Source organism: Macaca mulatta, chromosome 20 (assembly GCF_049350105.2).
Source record: "Macaca mulatta isolate MMU2019108-1 chromosome 20, T2T-MMU8v2.0, whole genome shotgun sequence".
Classification (NCBI taxonomy): domain Eukaryota; kingdom Metazoa; phylum Chordata; class Mammalia; order Primates; family Cercopithecidae; genus Macaca; species Macaca mulatta.
In genome coordinates this window covers 19,597,868-19,623,415 of record NC_133425.1, presented here as the reverse complement: position 1 = coordinate 19,623,415, position 25,548 = coordinate 19,597,868, and the positions used below count along the sequence as shown (strand labels likewise).

Here is a 25,548-nt window from a genome sequence, read left to right as displayed (position 1 = left end):
AAAGCTATTTGTCTATTGTTGAGCTAGAAGACAACTATTCTGAGAAACAACGCTTGATCCTAGATTTATTTCCTGTCTTGATTTGCTTTCTTATAAATCAAAGACACTAAAATAGATAAATAATAACAGTGGTAACAGCTAGCATTTTCTGAGCACTTACTTTGTGCCAAGCACTATTCAAAGTCATTGACTCTAATCCTGCCAGCAAACTCTTAGAAGAGGAAAGACATTATACTTCCTATGAATCCTCTCATTTAATCTTCTCCAGAAACCCTTGGAGGCAGGGTCTACGATAGCCCCATTCTACAGGCGGAGAAACTGAAAGAGGAGACACAGGCATTGAAGCCAGAAGCCGACCTCTATATTCAATGCCTCTAGTGAAATCCCAACAGAAACCAGGCACACGTCTTCCCACTGTGCATGCCAGTCTCTGTGGATGCTGGGGCCCTAGTCTGCATCTCTGGCACAGCAAGATGCTCTGACCCTCTTGTCAACAATGTCAACAACCATGAAACACCTGTCCCTGTACTGTCAAGCATCTTCTTTTAGAGCAGAGTAATGACCATGTGCAGAAAAATGGAGCTCAGGACTCCACATTTCCACCAAGCAAGTCAGGGTTTCACTCTTTTTTTTACAAAGCATACACTCATTAGCCCCAAACCTTAACAAAGACTCTTTGAGGACCTGTCCATGCAGGCTGCCTCAACAGTCCTGAGGAATATTATTCACAATAGACTTAAACAACAGCACCCTGGGGACACCACTGTGAAGTGGAGAGGAAGGACGGGGACCTGCGGCAGTGCTGAAAGCAGCTACTTTGTGTGAATGTTTGGTTTTGAATAGGTAAAACATTCCCATGGTTCAAAATTCAAAAAGGCTGCAGAAGGTACCAAGTGCAGTTTCTCTCCTGACCCATCCCATCCGCCTCACTGCCCTGCGCACCCTCTGAGAGAAACCACTTCTATCGGTTTCTTGGGTATCCTTTTAATGTCTCCTTAGGGAGACACAAGTGAATACCACCATGTATTCTACATTTTCCTCCTTTCTTTTTCTTTTTTTTTTCTTCTTTTCGAGACACGGTCTTAATTCTGCTAGGGTGCATCATAGCTCACTGCAGTCTCAAACTTCTTAGGCTCAAGGAATCTGCCTGCCTCAGCCTCCTGAGTAGCTGGGACTATAGGTTTGTACCACCACACTTAGCTATTTTTTTAAAACGTTTTGTAGAGATGGGGTTTTGCTATGTTGCCCAGGATGGTCTTGAACTCCTGGACTCAAGTTATCCTCCTGCCTCAGCCTCCCAAAGTGCTGGGATTATGGGATTACAGGTGTGAGCCACCATGCCTGGCCCTTTCCTTCCCTTCTTTTTTTTTTTTTTTTTTTTTTGTTGTTGTTGTTGTTTGTTTTTCTGAGACAGAGTATCACTTTATCACCCAGAATGGAGTGCAGTGGCTTGATCTCAGTTCACTGCAACCTCTGCCTCCTGGGTTCAAGCAATTCCCCCACCTAAGCCTTCTGAGTAGTTGGGATTACAGGCGTGTACCACCTTACACAGCTAATTTTTGTATTTTTAGTAAAGACGGGTTTCACCATGTTGCCCAGACTGATCTTGAATTCCTAAGCTCAAAGTGATCTGCCAGTCTTGGCCTCCCAAAGTGCTGGGATTACAGGTGTAAGCCACCATGCCCAGCCTTTTCATTTCATAGAGCCACTAATACTCCACTATACAGACACACCATAATTTATTTAGCCAGCTCCTATTGATGGCCACTTGAATTGCTTCTTATAGTTTGCTATTACAGGTGGGATAGATTCCCAGAGGTGAAACTGTTGGGTTAAATGTATATGCATTTAGGCCAGGCGCAGTGACTCATGCCTATAATCCCAGTACTTTGGGAGGCCAAGGTGGGAGGATGGCTTGACTCCAGGAGTTTGAGACCAGCCTGGGCCACACAGTGAGATTCCATTGCTAAAAAAAAAAAAAAAAAAAAAAAGCTGGGCATGGTGGAACACACCTGTGGTCCCAGTTACTTGGGAGACTGAGACAAGAGGATCCTTTGAGTCAAGGAGATCAAGGCTGCAGTGTGCCATGATCACACCACTGCACTGTGGCCTGGGCAATGAAGTGAGACTCTGTCTCAAAAACAAACAAACAAAAAAAAGGTATATGCATTCCCCCATGAGCAATGTATAAAGAGAAATAAAGTAAGTGCTTTGACTACAGACAGCGAGTTGAGACTCAGCTCTGCAATTCACTATGACGGTGACCCTGGGGAAGCTACTTTCCTTCTCCACCACCACGCCTGGCTAATTTTTGTATTTTTAGTAGAGACGGGGTTTCACCATATTGCCCAGGCTGGTCTTGAACTCCTGACCTTGTGATCCACCCACCTCGGCCTCTCAAAGTGCTGGGATTGCAGGCGTGAGCCACTGTGCCCGGCCAGGACTTAATATCCATAAAGCACCTAACAGTCTGCCCAAGGTCATCATCTGTTGAAGATTTACCACTGCTGTTCCCAACTCCCAGCCCAGCTATTTTCTGGGACACAAAAAGGACGGCAGCATCTGCACTACAGCCTGGCGAGTCCAGGACGGCGCTGGGGCGCTGCTGGCAGGAGCTAGCAGAGTGGCTGCCCAGAGTTCTTGCAAGGTGAGTGAGCTGTCTGGGTCTGGCCAGGCTTGCAGGACAGAGCTAATCAGTGTCTCGGAGCTAATCTTGCTCAGGAAAGCTGACTCACACAAAAGAAATTTAGGAGAGGCTGGCGAGGGAACCAGAAGGCCAAGAGGTTGATTCACAGGAGAAATGAGACTGCCAGGGGAGCCAGACACAGCCACCAGCCTCTCCCCACCAATGACGGCCTCACTCCCTGAAGGTAAGCCGTGTGCAGGGACACATCAAGGACCAGCAGTGTATGATTTGACATCTATTTGAGAACCTAAAGCCCTTAACCATCCTGGGTCTCTCTTCGCCATCCCTACTGCCTTTCTGGGGCCATGCCAATCCCTGCCTCTCACCGGAAGTGCTGCCACAGGTTCCATGCTCCACCTCCGCCCTACAGTCTAGTCTCAACACAGAGCCTGTTAAATCCCACATGGGATCACCTCCCTCCTCTGCTCAACACCTTCTGGTGGCCCCTCCTGCCCTCGGAGTCACAGTCAAGGCCCAAGTCCTTCCAGTGGCCCCCAAAGCCACCATGGTCTCTGACCATGTCAGCTTCTGCCCCTCTCCCGGGCTCATCCCATCGCCTCCCTCTTGGCCTCCTTGGTTCTCAGGCCAACCTGGTGCTCCCAATGCTCCCACCCCAGGATCTTTGCACAAGCTGTTCCTTGGCCTCTTCTGCCCCTGGCCTCCGCCCCATAGACCCATAGGGCTCACCTCTCACCGCCTTCAAGTACCTGCTCAGGTAACCTCTCAACAAGGTCTCCACTGAGCACCTTACTTAAAATTGCACCCCTACCCCCTCACCTAATTCCATCCATTCCTGTTCACCTCCTCACCCCACTCTGTTTGGTTTTCTCCATAGCATGGATCATTGTCTAACATACAATTGGGTTGACTTAATTGTTTCGTAAATTCTCTTTTTTGGAAACATAAGCACCACAAAGGCGAAGATTTTTTTCCTTTTCTTTCTTTCTTTTTTTTTTTGAGACGAAATCTCAGCTCTGTGGCACAGACTGGAGTGCAGTGGCGCGATCACAGCTCACTGCAACTTCCGCCTCCCAGGTTCAAGCTATTCTCCTGCCTCAGCCTCCCGAGTAGCTGGGATTACAGGTGGCTGCCACCACACCTGGCTAATTTTTATATTTTTAGTAGAGATGGGGTTTCACCATGTTAGCCAGTCTGGTCTCAAACTCCTGACCTGACATGATCCAACTGCCTCAGCCTCCCAAAGTGGTAGGATTACAGGCGTGAGCCACCGTGCCTAGCCAAGGCAAGGATTTTTGTCCCTTCCATTTGCTGACACCTCCCTAGTGGCCTGCAGAGAGCCTGATACCACTTCTCCGGGCCATCTGAACCCATCAGGCCTCATCTGTCAGCTGGGACATCTCCTCTTTTTGCCTAGGTAGCATCCACTCCCCTTTCTTCCGCTAGCTGTATCACTCTTTTAGTTCTGGGGTGACCAGGCCTGGATAATCAGTGCATTTCATCCCCCAGATACCACAACTGGCTCAGGGACGGACAAGTGAACCAACCCAGGCCAATGAGATGGGATTCTGAAACTTCTGTGGGAATGCTTGGAGAAAGCAGCTCTTTCCATGCCCTGGGACCACCAGCAGTAAAGCTAGCAGAAGCTGAGGACACCTTGTGAAACTCGAGAATGCACCCAACCCAAGGGCAAGGTCTTTTTTCTTTTCTTTTCTTTTTGGAGACAGAGTCTCGTCCTGTCACCCAGGCTGGAGTGCAGTGGTGTGATCTTGGCCCACTGCAATCTCCACCTCCTGGGTTCAAACGATCCTCCCGCCTCAGCCTTCCGAGCAGCTGGGACTACAGGTGCGCACCACAACACCCAGCTAATTTTTGTGTTTTTAGTAGAGACGGGGTTTCGCCATGTTGGCCAGGCTGGTCTTGAACTCCTGACCGCAGATGATCCACCCACCTCTACCTCCCAAAGTGTTGGGATTACAAGTGTGAGCCACCATGCCCGGCCCAAGGGCAAGGTCTTAATGACACTGTTTGGGTTCCTGGATCCAGCTGCACCTGAAGCCAGAACTACCCCTGGAATTTTCAGCTTAAGCCAATAAATACCCCCTTTTCCAAGGTTAGTTAGCTTTCTTGTCACTTGTCTTAGCTAGTGCACTCCGGCCTCCAGTCTCTTGGACAGGACTGGGATGCACAGAAATGAATGAGTCTCTCAGATTGACAGTTTGCTTTCTGACACATTATACCTTTCAATGGGTTACGGATAAGATTTGCTGGGTTGGGAGCCCATTGGTCCCTGTAAGACAGTGAATGTCTCTGTTCTGATCTTCTACGTGTTCAGCTCTCAGAAAGCGCCCTTATTTCCTAGTTCTGGTGGGATGCCTCGCTGTGGGGCACATCATATAAAGCTTAGAGGACTACATGGTCTGAGCAAACTGCTAATGGCACGATGCTCTGGCCTAACCAACCACTGTCAAGCAGCACAGGGGCCTCCTGCTCCTCCAGGTTATTCTCTTCAGTCTAAACCTTTTTGCCTGGCTCCAAAAGGTCACTCTACCTGTGAGGTGGTGTGTGGGACTAGGGGCAGCCACAGTGATGCAGGAAGTTATCCAGGTGGGAGAGGGCTGTGGCTAGGATTAAAATTTTAACAGTGAGGCTGGGCACAGTGGCTCAGGCCTGTCATCCTAGCACTTAGGGAGGCCGAGGCGGGCAGATCACTTGAGGTCAGGAGTTTTGAGACCAGCCTAGCCAACATGGTGAAATCCCATCTCTACTAAAAATACAAAAACTAACCAGGTGTGGTGGCGTGCGCCTGTAATCCCAGCTATTGGTGAGGCTGAGGCAGGAAAATCGCTTGAACACGGGAGGCAGAGGTTGCAGTGAGCCGACATCACGTCATTGTACTCTAGCCTGAGTGACAGAAACTTTATCTCCAAAAAGAAAAAAAAAAAAATTTAACAGTGAAGAAAGAAAAAAATGGACATGCTGGAGAGAGCTTTAGGAGGCTGAACCGAAGAATTTGGTGACTGGACATGGGCATGTGGGGAAAGATGCTCAGATTCCCAGCTTAGGCAACTGGGTACATGGTGGTGCCATTCCTGGAGACAGAAACTCAGTGGGAAAAGGGAAAGGGCTGAGAACAGATGCCAAGTACAGTTTCAGGTGCCTGTGAGACGGCAAGGGACCCATGCTGCTTAGTGCCCCCAGCCTGCCCTGCTTCACTCATTCACTTTACTAGTCTCTCAGAAGATTAGGAAAAACAGGCCAGACATGGTGGCTCATGCCTGTAATTCCAGCACTTTGGGAGGCCAAAGCAGGAGGATCACTTGAGGTAGGAGTTTGAGACCAGCCTGGGCAATACTACGAGACTCTGTCTCTACCAAAAAAAAAAACTTAGCTAGGCATGGTGGCATGAGCCTGTAGTCCCAGCTACTCAGGAGGCTGAGGCAGGAAGATGGCTTGAGCCCAGGAGTTTGAGGCTGCAGTGAGCTATAACTGTGCCACTGCCCTCCAGTCTGGATGACAGAACAAGACCCTGACTCAAAAAAAAAGTAGAAAAAATAAACTTTTAGAATGTTTCAAAAATAGCACCCTTATTAATGGGTGGGGGGGGATGGTTTGATTTCTCTCATGACTTACTTAATAACTTAAACCACGGCAGAACCTAATTTACAGTAACTCTACCACCCAGTTCTTGACAAAACGAACATATTTCCTAGATCTAAGATGCATATGACAGGTACTTACCAAATGTATCAAGTATGTCGGTGATAAGGACAAATTTACTTGGGTAGAACTGAATAACACTGGTGTCTGAAAGAAGCTTTGAACACTAAAAAAAGAGAAAAAGAGAGAAAATTCACTCTGGCATGTCTGGTATGGGTAGGACACTCCAGACCTGAAAAATTAATGGTTTCTATAAACAAGTTGAGATACTTACTATGTGCCAAGGCCTGTGCTAGGCACTGAGCAACGAATGACAAGCTAAACCTCAGTGCTTTTGACAAAGAGAGCCAGACTCTGCTCATAACAGAACCTCTTTTTTTTTTTCCTTTCCTTTTTTTCTTTTTTTGTAGAGATGGGGTCTTGCTATGTTGCCCAGGTTGGCCTTAAACTCCCAACCTCAAGTGATCCTCCCACCTTAGCCTCCCAAAGTGCTGGGATTACAGGCGTGAGCCACCACACCCAGCCCGTAACACAGCCTCTTAAGGAAATACAATATCACCTTCTTCAGGAAAGCCTTATCCAAAAGGATCCTGCTTGTATACTGGTAACCAGGAAGCACTCAAAATCACTGAGAGAAGTGAATGACATCTCTCTCATCACAGTCCTCATCTGTGGCCCCATCTTTGTTCAACTGCTTTGCAGACTGGCTTCTTCTGTTGATTTCAGGGTGATCAGCATCCTTAAACATTCTTTTTTTTTTTTTTTTTGAGATGGAGTCTCGCTCTGTCGCCCAGGCTGGAGTGCAATGATGTGATCTCCGCTCATTGCAAGCTCCCCCTCCCAGGTTCACGCCATTCTCCTGCCTCAGCCTCCCGAGTAGCTGGGACTACAGGCGCCTGCCACCTCGCCCGGCTAATTTTTTGTATTTTTTAGTAGAGACGGGGTTTCACAGTGTTAGCCAGGATGGTCTTGATCTCCTGACCTCGTGATCCGCCCGCCTCGGCCTCCCAAAGTGCTGGGATTACAGGCGTGAGCCATCGCGCCCGGCCAACATTCTTTTCTAAGAAATGACCCCATAAGTAAATCCCCAAGGCTTCATAAACTCACACTGATTATTTATACTCAGTCCCAAATTCCCCCCTAAAAGGAACACAAGCTTCAATGAATACATGCTACTCTGGAAATATGACCTTCAATGCTGAGAACATGTTGGCTTTGCAGGGAATTGCTGAATTCTACATTCTCATTCATGCCAAAGGGTCACAGCCATGCTCTTTATTTAATTTTTAAAAATTTTATTATTCTTTTATTAGAGATAAGGTCTTGCTCTGTCACTCAGGTTGGAGTGCACTGGTGCAATCATAGCTCACTGCAACAATGAACTCCTGGGTTCAAGCAATCCTCCCGCCTCAGCCTCCTGAGTAGCTGGGACTATAGGTATGTACCACCACGGCTGGCTAATTTTTTTTTCTTTAATTTTATGTAGAGGCAGGTTCTCACTATGTTGCTTAGGCTGGTCTTGAACTCCTGCCCTCAAGCAATCCTTCCACCTCAGCCTCCCAAAGTGCTGGAAATACAGGTGGTGAGCCCCTGCACCCAGCCAACACATTCAGAACTGTTTTTCTGAGTACTCATCTGCTATTTAGTGTTCAGGACTCTTCATGGAAGACTGAAGTCACACAATGTGGCCCCAAACACCTTAGATTAAGTTATCTTTTATCATCAGAAACAGAAAAGCTCTTTCTAGAACTAAATTTAATGCCATGCCCTAAAGTCTTTACACATACAAAAGTCAGCATAAGGAATTAAATAACTGCTATACTTCATCACCCCAAAGGTTGACCCTCAGAAAGAAAAATGTCATTTAAAAATTAAAAAAAAAAGATGTTCAGACATTTAGAAAGGATTATTTAATATGCAATTCCAATATGCAGAGAATGGTGAGAACGTTCACCATGTCAAGAGATAGGTTGACATGTGTTTTCAGTTTGGTGTTGTTACCCAACATCTAAATTGTTAGAGTCACCAAGTTTCTCCATAGCATTGCAGGCTTAAAAGTAAACAATGTGTCTGATTTGCGAAACATCCTCTTACAGCCCAGATGTTATTTGGGGGTGGGGAGGAATGTAAGCTGTAAAAGCAATAGTGCTGACACCAAACGTGGCAATTGGATGTATGAGGAATTCCATTTCCTGACACCTCGCTCTGCGATTTTCATATGCCCTTTGTGAGAGTTCCAACTTAAACAACTGCCCCATGAGATTTCAAGGCTGGAAAAAGCTAACAACTCCAAATCTTAGAGACTGTTTACAATACACAGTTCTCGGTTCCTAGGGATGTGACATCTCTGAGTTCTACCAAGAGCTGGGCTTGCACCGTCTCTCAGCGATGAGTTACCGCCCACTGGTGAGGTGAGAGAGAGAGAATTTAAACAGAGGATTTCAAATTAAACACAGCTGGGGCTTTCCAAACATCTGTGCATTGATTTTCTCCCAAGCTGGTTTCATAGAACATATATTTTATAAAGGACAACAGGAACAAGATTTTGTTTTTAATCCAAAGTTAAAGCTATAATGATCTTATACATTGAAGTTACTTTTTAAATTACTGTTTTGAAGATGCCACAGTTTTTAAAGCTTTGGTGCCGCTTCCTAAACTTGTCTGATAAGAATCAGGTAACCCAGGTATGTGTTAACAATACAAATCCCAGCTGGGCGTGGTGGCTCACACCACTAATCCCAGCACCTTGGGAGGCTGAGGCAGGAAGATCGCCTGAGCCCAGGAGTTTGAGACCAGCCTGGGCAACGTAGTGAGACCCCAGTTTCTACAAAAAATACAAAAATTATCCAGGCATGGTGGTGTGTGCCTGTAGCCCTAACTACTCAGGAGGCTGAGGTGGGAGAATCACTTGAGTGAGGGAAGCAGAGGTTGCAGTGAGCTGAGACTGCCCCACTACACTCTAGCCTGGAAGACAGAGCAAGAACCTGTCTCAAAAAAAAAAAGGTTAAAAAAATTTGAATAGCCAGAACAAATGCATACATTCAAAGATGACCTGAGTAGGAAGGAAAGAAGTAGACCATTATTATCCAGAATACATTTTAAAAATCCCAAAACTCAGTACGAAAAACACAGGTAACAAAATGGAAAAATGGGCAAAAGAAATCAGCAAAGGGCATTTTACAAAAAAGGAAACCCCCATGGCCTATAAATATGTGAAAAGATGCTCATTTTTATTAGTAATCGAGGAACTGCAGATTAAAACCACAAGAAAATACGACTGGAAAAATTAAAATAGAAAATCTGCTCATCCCAAATGGTGGTAGAATGTTGAATCGCACAGACTCTCACACGCCCACATGCTACTACAAGCGTATGTTGGCACAGCTACTATGGAAAATAACTTAGCATTATCTGGAAAAGCTGAAGAGGCACAGAGCAGTTCTACTCTTAGGTATAGGCTCTTATCTAGAGAAAAGCTTTACATGGGCACCAGCAGACGTGACCGAGCGTGCTCACAGCGACATCGTCCATGTAGTGAAAAAAGAAAAGAGCCAGATGCTCATCAACAGATGGCAAAATTTATGCATCAGAAGATGATTTCATACTCAATGCAATCCCTGTCAGAATCCCAAAAGGTTTTTTTTTTTATTTTGTAAAAATTGACAAGCTGATCCTAAAATTCATACAGAAATGCAAAGGGCCCAGAACAGTGAAAATAATTAAAAGAAGAAGAAGAAAGTTAAAAGACTTATCCAACCCAGGCCAGGTGTGGTGGCTCATGCCTGTAATCCCAGCACTTTAGCGGGCCAAACTGGGTGGATCACCTGAGGTCAGGAGTTTGAATAGAGACTAGCCTGGCCAACGTGGTGAAACACCATCTCTACTAAAAATACAAAAATCAGCTGGGCATGGTGGCAGGCGCCTGTAATCCCAGCTACTCGGGAGGCTGAGGCAGGAGAATCGCTCGAATCTGGGAGGTGAAGGTTTCGGTGAGCTAAGCCAAGATGGTGCCACTGCACTCCAGCCTGGACAACAGAGCACGACTCTGTCTCAAAAAAAAAAAAAAAAAAAGACTTATATTACCCAGTTTCAAACTTGCTATAATGCCATAGTCATCAAAACAATGTGGAATTGGCCAGGCACAGTGATTCATGCCTTTAATCTCAGCACTTTGGAAGGCCGAGGTGGGCAGATCACTTGAAGTCAGGAATTCGAGACCAGCCTGGCCAACATGGTGAAACCCCACTTCTGCTAAAAATACAAAAATTAGCCAGGTGCGGTGGCGCGCACCTATAATCTCAGCTACTGGGGAGGCTGAGTCATGAGAATTGCTTGAACCTGGGAGGCAAAGGTTGGAGCAAGCAAAGATCACGCCACTGCACTCCAGCCCGGGTGACAGAGCAAGACTCTGTCTCACAATGTGGAACTGGCATAATGATTGACTAATGTCAGTAGAATGACAGTGAGAGTCCAGAAGTAAACCTTTACATTTATGGTTGATTGATTTTGGTTTTTTTGTTTTTTAAGTAGTCTGAGTTTGCCACCAGTGGTCAATTTTTTTTTTTTTTTTTGAGATGGAGTTTCGCTCTTGTTTCCCAGGCTGGAGTGCAATGGCATGATCTCGGCTCACCGCAACCTCCGCCTCTCGGGTTCAAGTGATTCTCCTGCCTCAGCCTCCCAAGTAGCTGGGATTACAGGCATGCGCCACTGCACCCAGCCAATTCTGTATTTTCAGTAGAGACGGGGTTTCTCCATGTTGGTTAGGTTGGTCTTGAACTCCTGACCTCAGGTGATCCGCCCACCTCGGCCCCCAAAGTGCTGGGATTACAGGCATGAGCCACCATGCCCAGCCTTGGTCAACTGATTTTTAACAAAAGTGCCAAGATCTCAGTAGAGAAAAACATAGTCAATATGGTTTGGCTCTGTGTCCCCACCCAAATCTCATGTCGAATTGTAATCCCCAGTATTGGAGGAGAGGCCTGGTGGGAGGTAACTGAACCATGAGGGTAGACCTCCCCCTTGCTGTTCCTATGATACAGTTCTCGTGAGATCTGGTTGTTTGAAAACCTGTGTCACCTCCCTGTTCGTGCTCTCTCTCTCTCTCTCTCTCTCTCTCTCTCTCTCTCTCTCTCTCTCTCCTGCTCTGCTATAGAAAGATGTACCTGCTTCCCTTTTGCCTTCCGCCATGATTTTAAGTTTCTTGAGGCCTCCCCAGCCATGCTTCCTATACGGCCTGTAGAACTGTGAGTCAATGAAACCTCTTTTCTTCATAAATTACCCAGCCTCAGGTAATTCTTTACAGCAATGCAAGAATGGACTAATACAACAGTCTTTTCAACAAATGTTGCTGAGACAACTGTAGCTCCACATGCAAATAAAATTTATTTAGATCCTTACCTTATAGCATATATAAATAGTAATTCAAAATGAACCATTGACCTAAATGTAAGTGCTAAAATTATAAAACTTCTAGAAGAAAACAAAGAAAAAAATCTTCATGACCTTGAGCTAGGCAAAGAGTTCTTAGATAAAACTACAAAAGCATAAGCTAAAATGAGAAAATTGATGAATGAAGCTAAAAGTAAAAACTTCTGACTGGGCACAGTGGCTCATACCTGTAATCCCAGCACTTTGGGAGGCCAACACGGGTGGATCATTTGAGGTCAGGAGTTCAAGACCAGCCTGGCCAACATGGCCAAACCCCGTCTCTACTAAAAATACAAAAATTAGCTGGGCATGGTAGCAGGCGCCTGTAATCCCAGCTACTCAAGAGGCTGAGGCACGAGAATCACTTGAACACAGGAAGCGGAGGTTGCAGTGAGCTGAGATCATGCCACTGCACTCCAGCCTGGGCAACAAGAGCGAAACTCTGTCTCAATCAATCAGTCAGTCAATAAAAACTGCACTTCAAAGACACAATTATGAAAACAAAAAGACAAGTCACAGACTAGGAGATCACATACTTGACAAAGAAATAGTATAAAAAACATATAAAGAATTGTTACAACTGGCCAGGTGCATGGCTCATGCCTGTAATCCTAGCACTTTAGGAGGCCAAGATTAAAGGACTGCTTGAGCACAGGAGTTTGAGACCAGCCTGGACAACAAAGTAAAACCCTCTGTTTCTACAAAAAATTTAAAAATTAGTTGGGTGTGGCAGCTACCAGGGAGGCTGAGGTGGGAGGACCACTTGAACCCGGGAGGTCAAGGCTATAGTGAGCTGTGATGGCAACACTACACTCCATCTGGAGTCACAGAGCAAGACCCTGCCTCTTGAGGAAAAAAAATTTGTTACAACTCAACCAAATAATATAACTTTTAAATGAAGAGGCCTTGAATAGACATTTCACTGTAGATATACAAATGGCTAATAAGCATGTACAAAGATGTTCAACATCACTGTTAGGGATATGCAAAGTAAAACCACAATGAGGTACCACTTCAAACCCACCAGGATGGTAGGATGGTTATAACAGAGGTGATAGGCCAGGTGTGATGGCTCAGGCCTGTAATCCCAGTGCTTTGGGAGGCTGAGATGGGAAGATCACTTGAAGCCAGGAATTCAAGACCAGACTGAGCAACACAGCATGGCCCTGTCTCTACAAAAAAGATTTTTTAAATAAACTGGGCATGGTTGTGGCCAATTGTATTCCCAGCTACTCAGGAGGCTGAGGTGGGAGGATCGCTTGAGGCCAGAGTTTGAGGCTGGAGTGAGCTACGATCGCACCACTGCACTCCAGCCTGGGTGACAGAGACCCTGTCTCAAACAAACAAACAAAAAGAAAACAGAAAAAAAGACGGACAATGCCGAGTGTCAGAAGATATGGAGGAATTAGAACCCTCAGATAAATGGTGCAGCCATTTGGAAAACAGTTTGGCAGTTTCTCAACAAGTTAATCCTAACATACCATATGACCCAGCAATTCCATTCCTAAAATTTTACCTAACAGTAATAAAAACGTAAGTCCACACAAACAATGGTATGCAAATGCATACAGCAGCATTATTCATAACAGCCAGAGAGTGGGAACAACCCAAATGCCCATCAACTTGTTAAGATAACCACACATTAGAATACGATGCAGCAGTGAAAAGGAACAAAGTATCCACACGTGATACAATGTGGATGAACCTCAAACATATTATAGTAAAGAAAATAATCCAATTAAAAAATGGCCAAAAGAGCTGAAGAGACATTTCTCAAAAGATGATACACAAATTAGCCAAGAAGTATATGAAAATATGCTCAGCATCACTCATCATCAGGGGAATCATCAAATGAAAACCACATGAAAATGGCTACTATCAAAAAGACGAAAATAGGCTGGGCATGGTGGTATGTGCCTATAGTCCCAGCTACTTGGGAGGCTGAGGTGGGAGGATCACTTGAGTCTGGGATTTCTAGGCTGTAATGCAGTGTGATCGCGCCTGTGAGCAGCCACTGCACTCCAGCCTGGGCAACCTCATCTCTTAAGGAAAAAAAAAAAAATGCAGATGAGAATACAGAGAAAACTCTTTTTTTTTTTTTTTGAGACAGAGTTTTGCTCTTGTCGCCCATGCTGGAATGCAATGGTGAAATCTTGGCTCACTGCAACCTCCGCCTCCTGGGTTCAAGTGATTCTCCTGTCTCAGCCTCCCAAGTAGCTGGGATTACAGGCACCTGCCACCATGCCCAGCTAATTTTTGTATTCCTAGTAGAGATGGGGTTTCACTATGTTGGCCAGGCTGGTCTCGAACTCCTGACCTCAGGTGATCCACCCACCTCAGCCTCCCAAAGTGCTGGGATTACAGGCGTGAGCCACCGCGCCCAGCCGAAAAGGGAACTCTTATACACTGTGGGTGGAAATGCAAATTAGTGTAACAATTCTAGAAAACAGTATGGAAATTTCTCAAAAAACTAAAAATAGAACTACCATATGATGTAGCAATCCCACAACTAGGTTATCATCTAAAGAAAAAGAAATCAGTATATCAAAGAAATTATCAGCAGTACCATGTTTATTGCAGCGCTATTCACAATAGCTAAGATATGAAATCAATCTACATGTACATAAATGGATGAATGGATAAAGAAAACGTGGTACACACACAGGAATATTATTTGGCCATAAAAAAATGAAACTCTGTAATTCACAGCAACACGAATGAGCCTGGAAACTATCAAGTTAAGTGAAACAGGCACAGAAAGATAAATACTGCATGTCCTCACTCACATGTGGGAGCCATGAAAGTTGAGTTCATAGAAGTAGAGAGTAGAACAGCGATGACTAGAGGCAGAGGCTGGGAAGGGTAAGGGCAAAGGGAGAACAAAGAGGTTGGTTAATGGGTACAAAATTACAGCTACATAGGAGGAATAAGTTCTAGTGTTCAATAGCACCTAGAGTGGCTATAGTTCAAAATGTATTGCGTATTTTCTGTTTTTTTTTTTTTTTTTTTTTTTTTGAGACAATCTCACTCTGTCACCCAGGCTGGAGTGCAGTGGTGCGATCTCGGCTCACTGCAACCTCCACCTCCCACTTTCAAGCAATTCTCGTGCCTCAGCCTCCCAAGTAACTGGGATTACAGGTGTGTCCCACCAGGCCCAGCTTATTGTGCATTTTCAAATAGCTAGAGGAGAAGATTTTGAATGTTCCCAACACAAAGAAATTAGAGATGTTTGAGGTGATGAATATGCTAAATTACTTGGATTTGATCATTACACACGGGATACATGTATCAAAATATCACTTTGTACCCCATAAATATGTAGAATTATTACATATCAATTAAAAAGGCACATTATACTACGTGAGAGAAGCCAGATCCAAAAGATTATCTACGAATAATCCCATGTATATGAAATGTCCAGGAAAGGCAGATTTACAGAACCAGAAAACAGACTTGTAGTTTTCTGGGGTCGGGTATGGCAGTGGGATTTGATTACAAACAGGCTTGGGGGAATCTGGGGAGGTATACAAATGTTTTAAAACTAGATTGTGTGATAGTTGCACAACTCTATACGTTTAGTAAAAAAATCACTGAATTATACACTTATAATGGGTGGACTTTATGATATGTAAAATATGCCTTAGTAAAGGAGCCACCAGGTACCCCTCCCACACACACACAGAACAACTTTACTATACAGCAAATTAGCCTGGCTAATTTTTGTATTTTTAGTAGAGACGGGTTTCACCATGTTGGCCAGGCTGGTCTCAAACTCCTGGGCTCAAGTGATCCACCCACCTCAGCCTCCCAACATGCTGGGATTACAGATGTGAGCCACTGCACCCGGCCTTGACTCTGTGTTTTGGATAAAGAAGGCAGTCCTTAATGTATTGTAGAATCGTTACTATTAGCCAGATGTGGAGTTGATGAAGCACACTTATGATTATTTTGTTTGTGAAGACATGAATCAAATCTCCCCCAGATGTAAACCTCTTAGAAGACACGGTTCTAAACTACAATAATCTATGGAGAGATGCTGCCAATGCAAATATTGTGAAGAAGCACTTGCTAGTTCAGATAGTTTCTCACTGGAGACACTCAGCAAGCAACCGTCTCCACGGGCTCCCAGGATGAGAGGCCTGGCCTTTGGGACTATTTACTCTGTAAACTAACATCAGTGATTGAAGAGAATGGGCGTGGGCTTGCCTCCCATCATGAAACACCGAAGAAATCACCCCTACTATACAAGGAGTCATCTTAAAAGACTTCAAGTGTCCAGTGTGAAGACTCCCGGACTCTCCTGTCTTTCAAAAGAACAGGTGAGAAAACAAATGTCACATTATCATAACATGGAATGAGAATGGGATCTGTCCTTTTGAACTAAAATGGCAGTTCAGAAATCCTTTGTTGACTCTGCTCTGAAGATGATGATTTAATGAATTATTCCTTTCCAAATGTGCTTCTGAGCACATTTTGCTGAGATAGCCAGATCTTCAGGACCAAGAAATATAAGCTGTTTTCCACATAGTACTTGTTCTTGTGGTTCAAGAATTGTCACTGGCTTAACAAACTCATCAGCAAAGAAGATTCAATGTATGTACCTCTCCCAATGCTGTAAACTTCTCCTTGTCACATAAGTATGCATAGTATGTCTGAAATATTCATTTATCAGGGACACACGTCATTAATCCCAAAGATACCAAGCCAATGCAGTCAAGGAATCCCAACAGAAAGTTGCCCAGTCTTTAGTGTGTACAAATCATAAATGTGTCAGGGGTTGCACCATGGTTAATGTACTGCACAACACATGGGGTATCATCAATTCTGTAACCTAGAGTGAAGAGTGCTTCCTGGAGTTGTGCAGTGCACAACCTGTGCAGCTGCACATGGTGACCCTGGGATTAGCCATCTCAAAAAAACACAGATTCATAATCATGGCTTTTCACAGGAAGTATATGAAAAGGAAAGGGATGAAAAAACAAGGGTAAGACCCTGCAGGCAGGCCCCTGAAAACTCTAAGTCTCCACAGTGGAATTTTACATAGGAAATTCTGGGTGGGGGCGGGGGGATCACTAGATCTAACCTGGATGACTATTTTTAGAGCCTTCACTTTCTGGTCTGAGGCCCAGGCATCCTTCAGCGACTGGTTGAGCTCCTCTATGCGGTTCACGTAATCCTGCTGAGTCAAGTTCAACAGCTCCTTTTGGGAACCCTGTGGGGAGAAGGCAGAAGGTGAAGGCACAGCAGGAAAAATATTGCTCGACTACCACCCTTATAAAGAATACCAGGTATTGGCTGAGTTTTGGTCTCTAAATTTTCCTCATATCCCCACAAGGATTGACAGCTTTGCCTTGCGATTTGCAATCAAAGAGGTTCTTTTGAGTTTTCTGACAAAGATGGACAGAGTGCTGTGGGTTGACAGGCTGGCCTTGGAAGCAAGTCAGACCTAAGCCACCTCCCAGCTCAGTCACCGAGTAGCTGTGTGACCCTGGGTGAGCTACTTTCCTCTCAGAGCCTCACCTGTGAATTGAGGTAACAAGACTTACCTCATTCAACCAACTGTGGGTCTCCTGTGTGCAGGACACAGGACTAGATGCTCGAGAAACAAAGACATTTTTGCTCAAGATTCCCAAGCAATAAGATATGACAGGGTATTTCAGCACTAATGGAGCTTAAGATACTGAAGACAGATGGATATTAACTCAAACTGAGATAAATGCTCAGGAGAAAACGCAATTCTATGGGGATACATATACTGGATCTGAGGTGCCCATGGAAAAAAGCTCAACTGTTTCATGGGCTACTAAGGAAGAAAAATATGCTGATCACTGATGGGAACCAACTGAGAAACATATACCCCAATTTCAGAGATAGTCAAACGTGAGAGCAATGGTACATCTCAGACTGGGAGAAATATGGTAACAAAGAAATGGACTGTAAACTGTGATGGGGGGATCAGGAATGGTTTCCTAGAGAAGTGATACTTGAGACAAACTCTAAGGGGAGTAGAGGTACAGAAGAGTGTGGGGGTGTTAATTAGACCAAGGAGAGAGTAATCAGGACAGAAAGACAACCACAGCAAAAACCCTTGGCAGCTGAGCAAGGGATTGTCACGGGGATGAAATGGCCATGTAGGTAAAGACTTGGCACGGTCCCTGGTGCACAGCAGATGCTCCTTAGCCCTGGGCTGTTGTTAAGAGGCTCTTCACACAACTCACAGGAGTGAAGGTCATGTGAACACATATGATGAGACCTGGAACCAAATGTTTATTTGTACATTTCCTACAATTCAAAATGAAAAACTCTTTATTAAAGAAATAAGAGTTGGCTGGGCTCATGTCTCATGGTGGCTCATGTCTGTAATCCCAGTACACTGGGAGGCCGAGGTGGGTGGATCACTTGAGGTCAGGAGTTCGAGATCAGCCTGGCCAACATCGTGGAACCCTTTCTCACCTAAAAATACAAAAAGTAGCTGGGCACGGTGGTGCGTGCCTGTAATCCCAGTTACTCAGGAGGTTGAGGCAGGAGAATTGCTTTAACCTAGGAGGCAGAGGTTGCAGTGAGCTGAGATCATACCACTGCACTCCAGCCTGGGTGACAGAGCAACCTGCAACCTCCATCTCTTGGGTTCAAGCAATTCTCCTACTTCAGCCTCCCGAGTAGCTGGGATTACAGGCGCCTACCACCGTACCCAGCTAATTTTTGCATTTTTAGTAGCGATGGGGTTTCACCATGTTGGCCAGGCTGGTCTCAAACTCCAGACCTCAGGAGATCCTGCCTCGGTCTCCTAAAGTGCTGGGATTATAGGCGTGAGCCACCGTGCCCAGTCAAGATTGTTTTTTCAAGAAATTCTGTATTTGTTGGTTACATTTATGAATGTTTAAATGTTGGCAAAAGACTCACTTTTTTTTCAAAGTACGTGTAGGCCAATTAAAAGATTCCTGTGGGCCATATCCAGCCAGCCCAAGCAGCGTCAGTTGCAAAGCAAAGTCTTTGTACTCCATAAGGCTACTTCTCAGGGAGGTGACTGCAGTTGGGTTTTTTTTTTTTTTAGACAAAGTCTCGCTTTTTTGCCCAGGCTGGAATGCAGTGGCGTGATCTCAGCTCACCGCAACCTCCGCCTCCCAGGTTTAAGCAATTCTCCTGCCTCATCCTCCCGAGTAGCTGGGATTACAGGCAGCCACCACCATGCTCAGCTGATTTTTATATTTTTAGTAGAGTCGGGGTTTCACCAGGTTGGCCAGGCTGGTCTCGAACTCCTGACCTCCCGTGATCCTCCCGCCTCAGCCTCCCAAAGTGGTGGGATTATAGGCATGAGCCACCGTGCCCAGCCTTGCAGCTGGTTTTTACCATAAGACACTGTCGCTAGGGGACCCAGGCTTGCTCAGGCATCACGATGAGAAAAGAGGCCTCTAGAAAAGCAGCCCCAGTCAGGCTTCCCGTGAGCTCGGCCAACTGCACGCTGGCATCCTTCCCTGGATGCAGTCATTGCCTTGGGAGGACTAAGCACAATGTGCAGCCCGGGAATTAATCAAAGAGCAGCCACCGAGGTTGATCTCACTTGGCAGGAGGAAGGAAAAGCTCTCGCACTCCCTGCACCCCACAGATGACTTGCTCACCTCCTCAAAGTCATCCAGCTCCTCCAGCCGGGTCCGAACCTTCTCTGACATTGCCAGTGTGGCAGTCCCGGCTTTGCCTAAACAGAATGAATTTACGTCACACAGGTGGCTTTTCTCCTGCACCAGTACCCCCAGGGGAGGCATCTTTCACTCTACACTTCATCGTGAATACAGACTCTGGGGAACGATTCCATTACAGAAAACTATCCTAGATTTTCAAAGCAACTTCCTTATGTAACCAGAGTTCCATCGAAACTTTTCCCACTTAGAAGCTGCCCCTGGGAGCCCAGTGGGCCAGCCTCGAAGAGGTTAACTGCTGCATTTGAGATTTACAAACTTTGCTCTGTATCATCTGTTTATTCCTAAAGAAAGGCGGTCCAGATAAGGATGCCAAAAATCCGTCATTTCATTGTTTTCTATGAACAAAAGGCCCTCTTAGGCTCTTACTCACAGCGTAGAATTGTGCTCTTCTGCTAACAAAACAACCATCTCACTGTCTACCCAGGGTGGAAACACTAGGGCTTCAAAGCTGTCTCTTCGAGCAAACAGGACTAGCTGTGCCTCCTTCCTGCATCTGTCAGCACAATTTCGCCATCAGCAGGGACTGCTGGAGGGATGAAGGAAAGGCCCCCAGGCCACAGGCCAGCCACAAGGCAGGGCAATGCATCTAGCTGACTGCTGCCCTCTGTGGCTGTCTATTTCAGAATCCTTCCCCATCTCCCATCTTAAAGGGGCCTCTGCTCTAGTACTTTTTCTTTTTTTTTTTTTTTTTTGAGACAGGGTCTTACTCTGTCGCCCAGGCTGGAGTGCGGTGGCGCGACCTTGGCTCACTGTAACCTCCATCTCAAAAAAAAAAAAAAAAGAAAGAAAGAGAAAAAAAAAAAAAAAAGAAATGTGGACTCAGGGTCAAGCTGCAGAACTCTTTTTGTAAGCCTGACAAATGTTTTAGGTTTTGAGAGTCACAAAGTGTCTGCTCCAACTACTCAACTCTACTGCTGTAGCACAAGAGCAGGCATAGATAATACGTAAACAAATTGATAGGGCTGTGTTCCAGTAAAACTGTACTTAACAAACAGGCAGTGGACCAGACTTGGCCTGCAGCATGCAGTCTACCAACCCCTGATCTGGGGATACCCCAGTAGTGGAATGCTGGATCAAAGGGTTGGCCCACTGTCTTAAACCCTTTCAGCTACTATAACAAAATACCAGCAAGTGGGTGGCTTACAAATAAGAGCAATGTATTTCTCGCAGTCCTAAAGGCTGGGTGGTCCAAGATCAAGGTCCCAGCAGATTAGGTGTCTGGGGACGGCCTGCTTTCCGGTTCGGTTCATAGATGATGCCTTCTTGCTGTGTTTTCACTTGGTGGAAGGGGTGAGGGAGCACCCTTGGGCCTCTTTTATAGGGCACTAATCCCATTCATGAGGGTTCCACCCTCATTACCTAATCACCTCTGAAAAGGGCCCATCTCCTAATACCATCATCTTAGGGTTAGGATTTCAACATACGAATTGGGGCAGGGGAGTGTGGTTGGGCACAAACAACCGGACCATTGGCACCTGTCTTCAAATTAAATAAAAAATGAAAAAGTATTCTGCAAGGTGGTTGTGCCATTTTACATTCCCACCAGCAGCATATGAGAGTTTCTATTGCTCTATATTCATACCAAGTCTCATGTTGAAAGGTGATCCCCAGTGTTGGAGGTGGGGCCTGGTGGGAGGTGTCTGGGTTGTAGGGGAGGATCCCTCATGAATGGCTTGGTGCCATCCTTGCAGTAATGAGTGAGTTCTTATTCTTAGTTCCCATGAGAATCGGCTGTCAAAAAAAGCCTGGCATCTTCTCCCTCTCTCTCCTGCCTTCTCTTGCCATGCAATCTCTGCACACACCGGCTCTCATTTGCTTTCACCATGAGTGGAAGCAGCCTGAGGCCCTCACCAACAGCAGATGCTGGCACCATGCTTCTAATATAGCCTGTGGAACCATAAGCCAAGTAAAGCTCTCTTCCTTATAAGTTAGCCAGCCTCTGGTACTCCTTTACAGTACCACTAAACAGACTAAGACACTTGGTATCACCACTCTATTCGATCTTTACAAACTGGTAGGTACAGGCTGGTATGATTTACCTTTTATGGTGTGGGATCAAAATTCTGTCCATAACAAGCTGGGCGTGGTAGCTCACACCTGTAATCCCAGCACTTTGGGAGGCCGAGGCGGGTGGACCACTTGAGACCAGGCTGGCCAACATGGTGAAACCCCGTCTCTACTAAAAATACAAAAATTAGCTGGACTTGTTGGTGCACACCTACAGGCCCAGTGACTCGGAAGGCTGAGATGGGAGAATTGCTTGAAGGCAGGAGGCGGAGGTTACACTGCACCATGGGTGACAGAGCAAGATTCCATAAAAAAAAAAAAAAAAAAAAAAAATTCTGTGCATAACAAAGCTGCTCCCACTCTCTTGATTTCTAACGTGCTGTCTCATCCAGCAGAGCCGTGGGAAGAGTGGCAGCTGCCATATCAGAGACCTGCAATGAACCACGGTTGTGCTCATCTGCACCCAGTAGAACATGATCTGTCAGTTGCTCCAGAATCACCTCGGAGCATCAAAATAGGAATTCTGGGGTCCCATCCTACAAGATTAATTGAGCAAGTTGGGGCCAGACATCTATATTCATATAAAAGTTCCTCAGGCAATCCTGCTACATGGCAGTTTGAGATACCCAGGTCCACAGCTTCTGACTGTGTGTCTTAGGAGAGGAAGCTGAGAACTGCATTCAGGGACCAGTGGCCTATAAGACTGAGCATGTGGCCCCCTCACCAACATATCTTACGGCACAAGGGAAAAGACTTAAGGCAAGGGAAAGGCTCTCTTAAGCAATCCCCCAGTTGGTGAGGGAGGCACAACGATGGGGAGACTATTTCCTCTGTCATTTTAAACAGTAAGCTTATGTTTTACTCCTAGTAACCTCTTTGGGTTTTTTTTTTTTTTTTTGAGACGGAGTCTCGCTCTGTCACCCAGAATGGAATGCAATGGCGTGATCTCAGCTCACTGCAACCTCCGCCTCTCAGGTTCAAGCGATTTTCCTGCCTCAGCCTCCCGAGTAGCTGGGACTACAGACGTCTGTCACCACGCCTGGCTAATTTTTTTTTTTTTTTTTTAAATTTTTAGTAGAGACGGAGTTTCACCATGTTGGCCAGGCTGGTCTTGAACTCCTGACCTCAAGTGATCTGCCTGCCTTGGCCTCCCAAAGTGCTGGCATTACAGGCATGAGCCACCACACCAAGCCGTACTTTTGTTTTTAATACAGAATTTCACTCTTGTCGCCCAGGTTGGAGTGCAATCTCGGCTCACTGCAATGTCTACCTCCCAGGTTCAAGAGATTCTCCTGCCTCAGCCTCCTCAGCAGCTGGGATTATAGGCATGTGCCACCACGCCCAGCAAATTTTTGTATTTTTAGTAGAAACGGGGTTTCACCATGTGGGCCGGGCTGGTCTCAAACTCCTGACCTCAGGCGATCTGCCTGCCTTGGCCTCCGAAAGTGCTGGGATTACAGGGGTGAGCCACCATGCCTGGCCGTATTATTATTATTTTTTTAGACAGAATTTCGCTCCTGTCACCCAGGCTGGAGTACAATGGTGCGATCTTGGCTCACTACAACCTCCGCCTCCCAAGTTCAAGTGATTCTCCTGCTTCAGCCTCCTGAGTAGCTGGAGTTACAGGCATGCGCCACCACACCCAGCAAATTTTTGTATTTTTAGTAGAGAAGGGATTTCACCATGTTGGCCAGGCTGGTACTGAACTCCTGACCTCAGGTGATCCACCCACCTTGGCCTCCCAAAGTGCTGAGGTTTGATATTTTTTTAATTCATGCTCTAAATATGTATTTTAGTTCTATGTCTATCCACAATCTAAGCAATAGCTCCATCAGAATCATATCAGATAAACTTTTTTCCTTTGTAAAATGATATTAAAAGTAACGGCAGAATTTTCCCATCAAAACAACAACAAACTCATCTTACCTTTTTCAGATCCCATAAACAGATTCTGCAGAGACATAACATTCATTAATATTTTAAAATTCTAAGGCAGTATGTTCATTGTTTTCCAACAAAGCCATTTACATACCCAAGAGAAAGAAATATATATTCAAAGAAGGAAAATACAGTCACTAAAAACCACTGAAGATTCAAATTTCTACTCAAGTCAGGGTTCTCAAAGTCAGCAGACAAATACTAAAATTTTTGGTATGCCAGCAGAGTCACATAATAGAAGTATTTTTAACCTACTCTGAATCAGGGTTTATCACCCTCTACACTACTGCCATTTGAGGCCAGATAACTTTTTGTGGGAGATTATTCTGTGCACCCTTGGATATTTAGTTGCATCTCTGGCCTCCACCCAATAAATGTCAGTACCACCTCCAGAACCGTGACAGTCAAAAATGTCTCTAGATATTGCCAAAGGACCACCCAGGGGTAAAAATTACTCCTGGTTGAGAATCACTGCTCTAAGTTAACTCTGTACAGTTTAAAAAAAAAAAAAGACTCGATTTAAATAGTCCAGCAATTCTGCCTGTCATTTTGTTCAATGAGTGCACACCCTGGGAGGTAAAAAAAGAAGAGGCATTGTGGCCAAGCGTTCCCCGTGGCCTGCTGAGTTCACTACTTCCTCCGGGGCACAGTCCCATTTGTAGATGGACACGCTGCTACATTTCTTAGCCTCCCTGCACTTATGAATGGCCCATGACCACACCTTCAAGACAAATGTAACTGAAAGTGTTGGGGGACCCCAAGAAATCTTCCTAAATGGGAGGGGGTGCATCTTTCTTTCCCTTTCCTCCCTCTGTCTACCAACATGAATGTGAGGCAACACTCAATGCAGTCGAGGAGCAAGAAAGAACGCAGTGGAACCCTGATGCCCTTGGAGCTGCCACACCAGTCCTGGACTCCTCTGCTCGAGACTTCTCTCCAGTGTAAGGAGGGATACAGATCACCCCTGTTTACAGTGTTAGGAGGGGCTTTGGTTCTAAGCACTGAACCCAGTCCTAACTCACACAGGCATTACCCTGACTGGGTTAGTCTCAGCTCTCCTGAGTCTTTCCTTCCATAGCAGTTTGCCAAGTGGAAGGTAAGCCTTGAATTTCATAAGCATCTTGAGGCCAAAGCTAACTATTTCACCTAATGGCCATCCAGAGAAACAGTAAACTTCCAGCTCCAGGAGAAAAACCCAGCTATGTGGGACTTACTGAGTGACACCTTTCTCCCCCAGTGTCGTGCTGTCCTCCCTTCATAATTCATTTTTTAAATTAATTAATTAATCATTTTTTTTTGAGACAGGGTCTCACTCTTGGTGAGACAGTCACCAAGGCTGGAGTGCAGTGGTGCGATCTTTGCTCACTGCAACCTCCACTTCCCAGGTTCAAGCAATTCTCATGCCTCAGCCGCTTGAGTAGCTAGGATTACAGGTGCCCGCCACCATGCCCGGCTAATTTTTGTATTTTTAGTAGAGACGGGGTTTCACTATGTTGGCCAGGCTGGTCTCGAACTCCTGACCTCAAGTGATCTGCCCACTTTGGCCTCCCAAAGTGCTGGGATTACAGGTGTGAGCCACCATGCCCGACCTCCTTCCTTCATAATTCAAACCTCCTCCCAAAGACAAGACTCTGCTGTTCTAATTCTTTCTCTGACCTGTGCCACATCCCTGATCCTTACCAGATTTTTCTGGGAAGCCTGTCAGCACATTTTTATGCCAACAACACTGACATACTACGTGAAGCCTTATATTTGAGCTTTTAAGAGAAGTAGAAAAATAAATAAATAAGTGAAACTTACAGAGCCCAAGAGTTAAAGCAATATAACAAAAAGAAATTACTACTAACTCCGAAGCAGACCCTGGGAGAGGGTCTCCTGGTACTCACAATAGACAGCTTTTCGGTAGTGGTGTACCGGGCAAGGATTTCTCCCCGTTTGTTGGCCCAAGGCTCAAAATCCGATCCTACAACGGAGTTATCATCTCTATCACGTTTCCTTCTGGAGCTGTCCTAAAGAAAGGCAAGAAAATCTCTTCAGCAGCAGTATCATTTTATTCTTTAAATATATACATATGTAAATAGAAGGCAGATAGTCCTTTACTGTGGAATAAAAGAGATCTGTCTCAAGGTTTACTATCATAAAAAAAATTACAGCGCCAGGCATGGTGGCTCA

General features: G+C 45.5%; 1 protein-coding gene and 2 long non-coding RNA genes across 15 annotated transcripts in view; 1 reads left to right on the top strand and 2 right to left on the bottom strand.

Moving 5' to 3' along the window:
• VPS35L (VPS35 endosomal protein sorting factor like) overlaps positions 1-25,548 on the bottom strand; it is a 147,557-nt gene that overhangs the window by 104,931 nt on the left and 17,078 nt on the right. For 7 of the 13 annotated variants that reach the window (XM_015125735.3, XM_015125736.3, XM_077986359.1 and 4 more), the window contains exons 4-8: positions 25,263-25,385; positions 23,365-23,389; positions 19,351-19,427; positions 16,815-16,943; positions 6,386-6,470 (exon numbers count right to left, since the gene is read on the bottom strand). In XM_015125735.3, the coding sequence (XP_014981221.3) occupies positions 6,386-6,470; positions 16,815-16,943; positions 19,351-19,427; positions 23,365-23,389; positions 25,263-25,385 (439 nt within the window). Of the gene's footprint in view, positions 1-6,385; positions 6,471-16,814; positions 16,944-19,350; positions 19,460-23,364; positions 23,390-25,258; positions 25,386-25,548 lie in introns of all 13 variants that reach the window. The other 6 variants (XM_077986358.1, XM_077986362.1, XM_077986361.1 and 3 more) reach the window with 2 other exon arrangements.
• Positions 1,043-5,949, bottom strand: LOC144338087 (uncharacterized). The gene is made up of 3 exons (XR_013411898.1): positions 5,543-5,949; positions 2,029-3,707; positions 1,043-1,168 (listed from the first exon to the last, which is right to left on the bottom strand). It is a non-coding gene; the product is annotated as an uncharacterized LOC144338087 (long non-coding RNA).
• On the top strand, positions 6,679-8,945 carry LOC144338096 (uncharacterized). The gene is made up of 2 exons (XR_013411907.1): positions 6,679-6,765; positions 8,142-8,945. It is a non-coding gene; the product is annotated as an uncharacterized LOC144338096 (long non-coding RNA).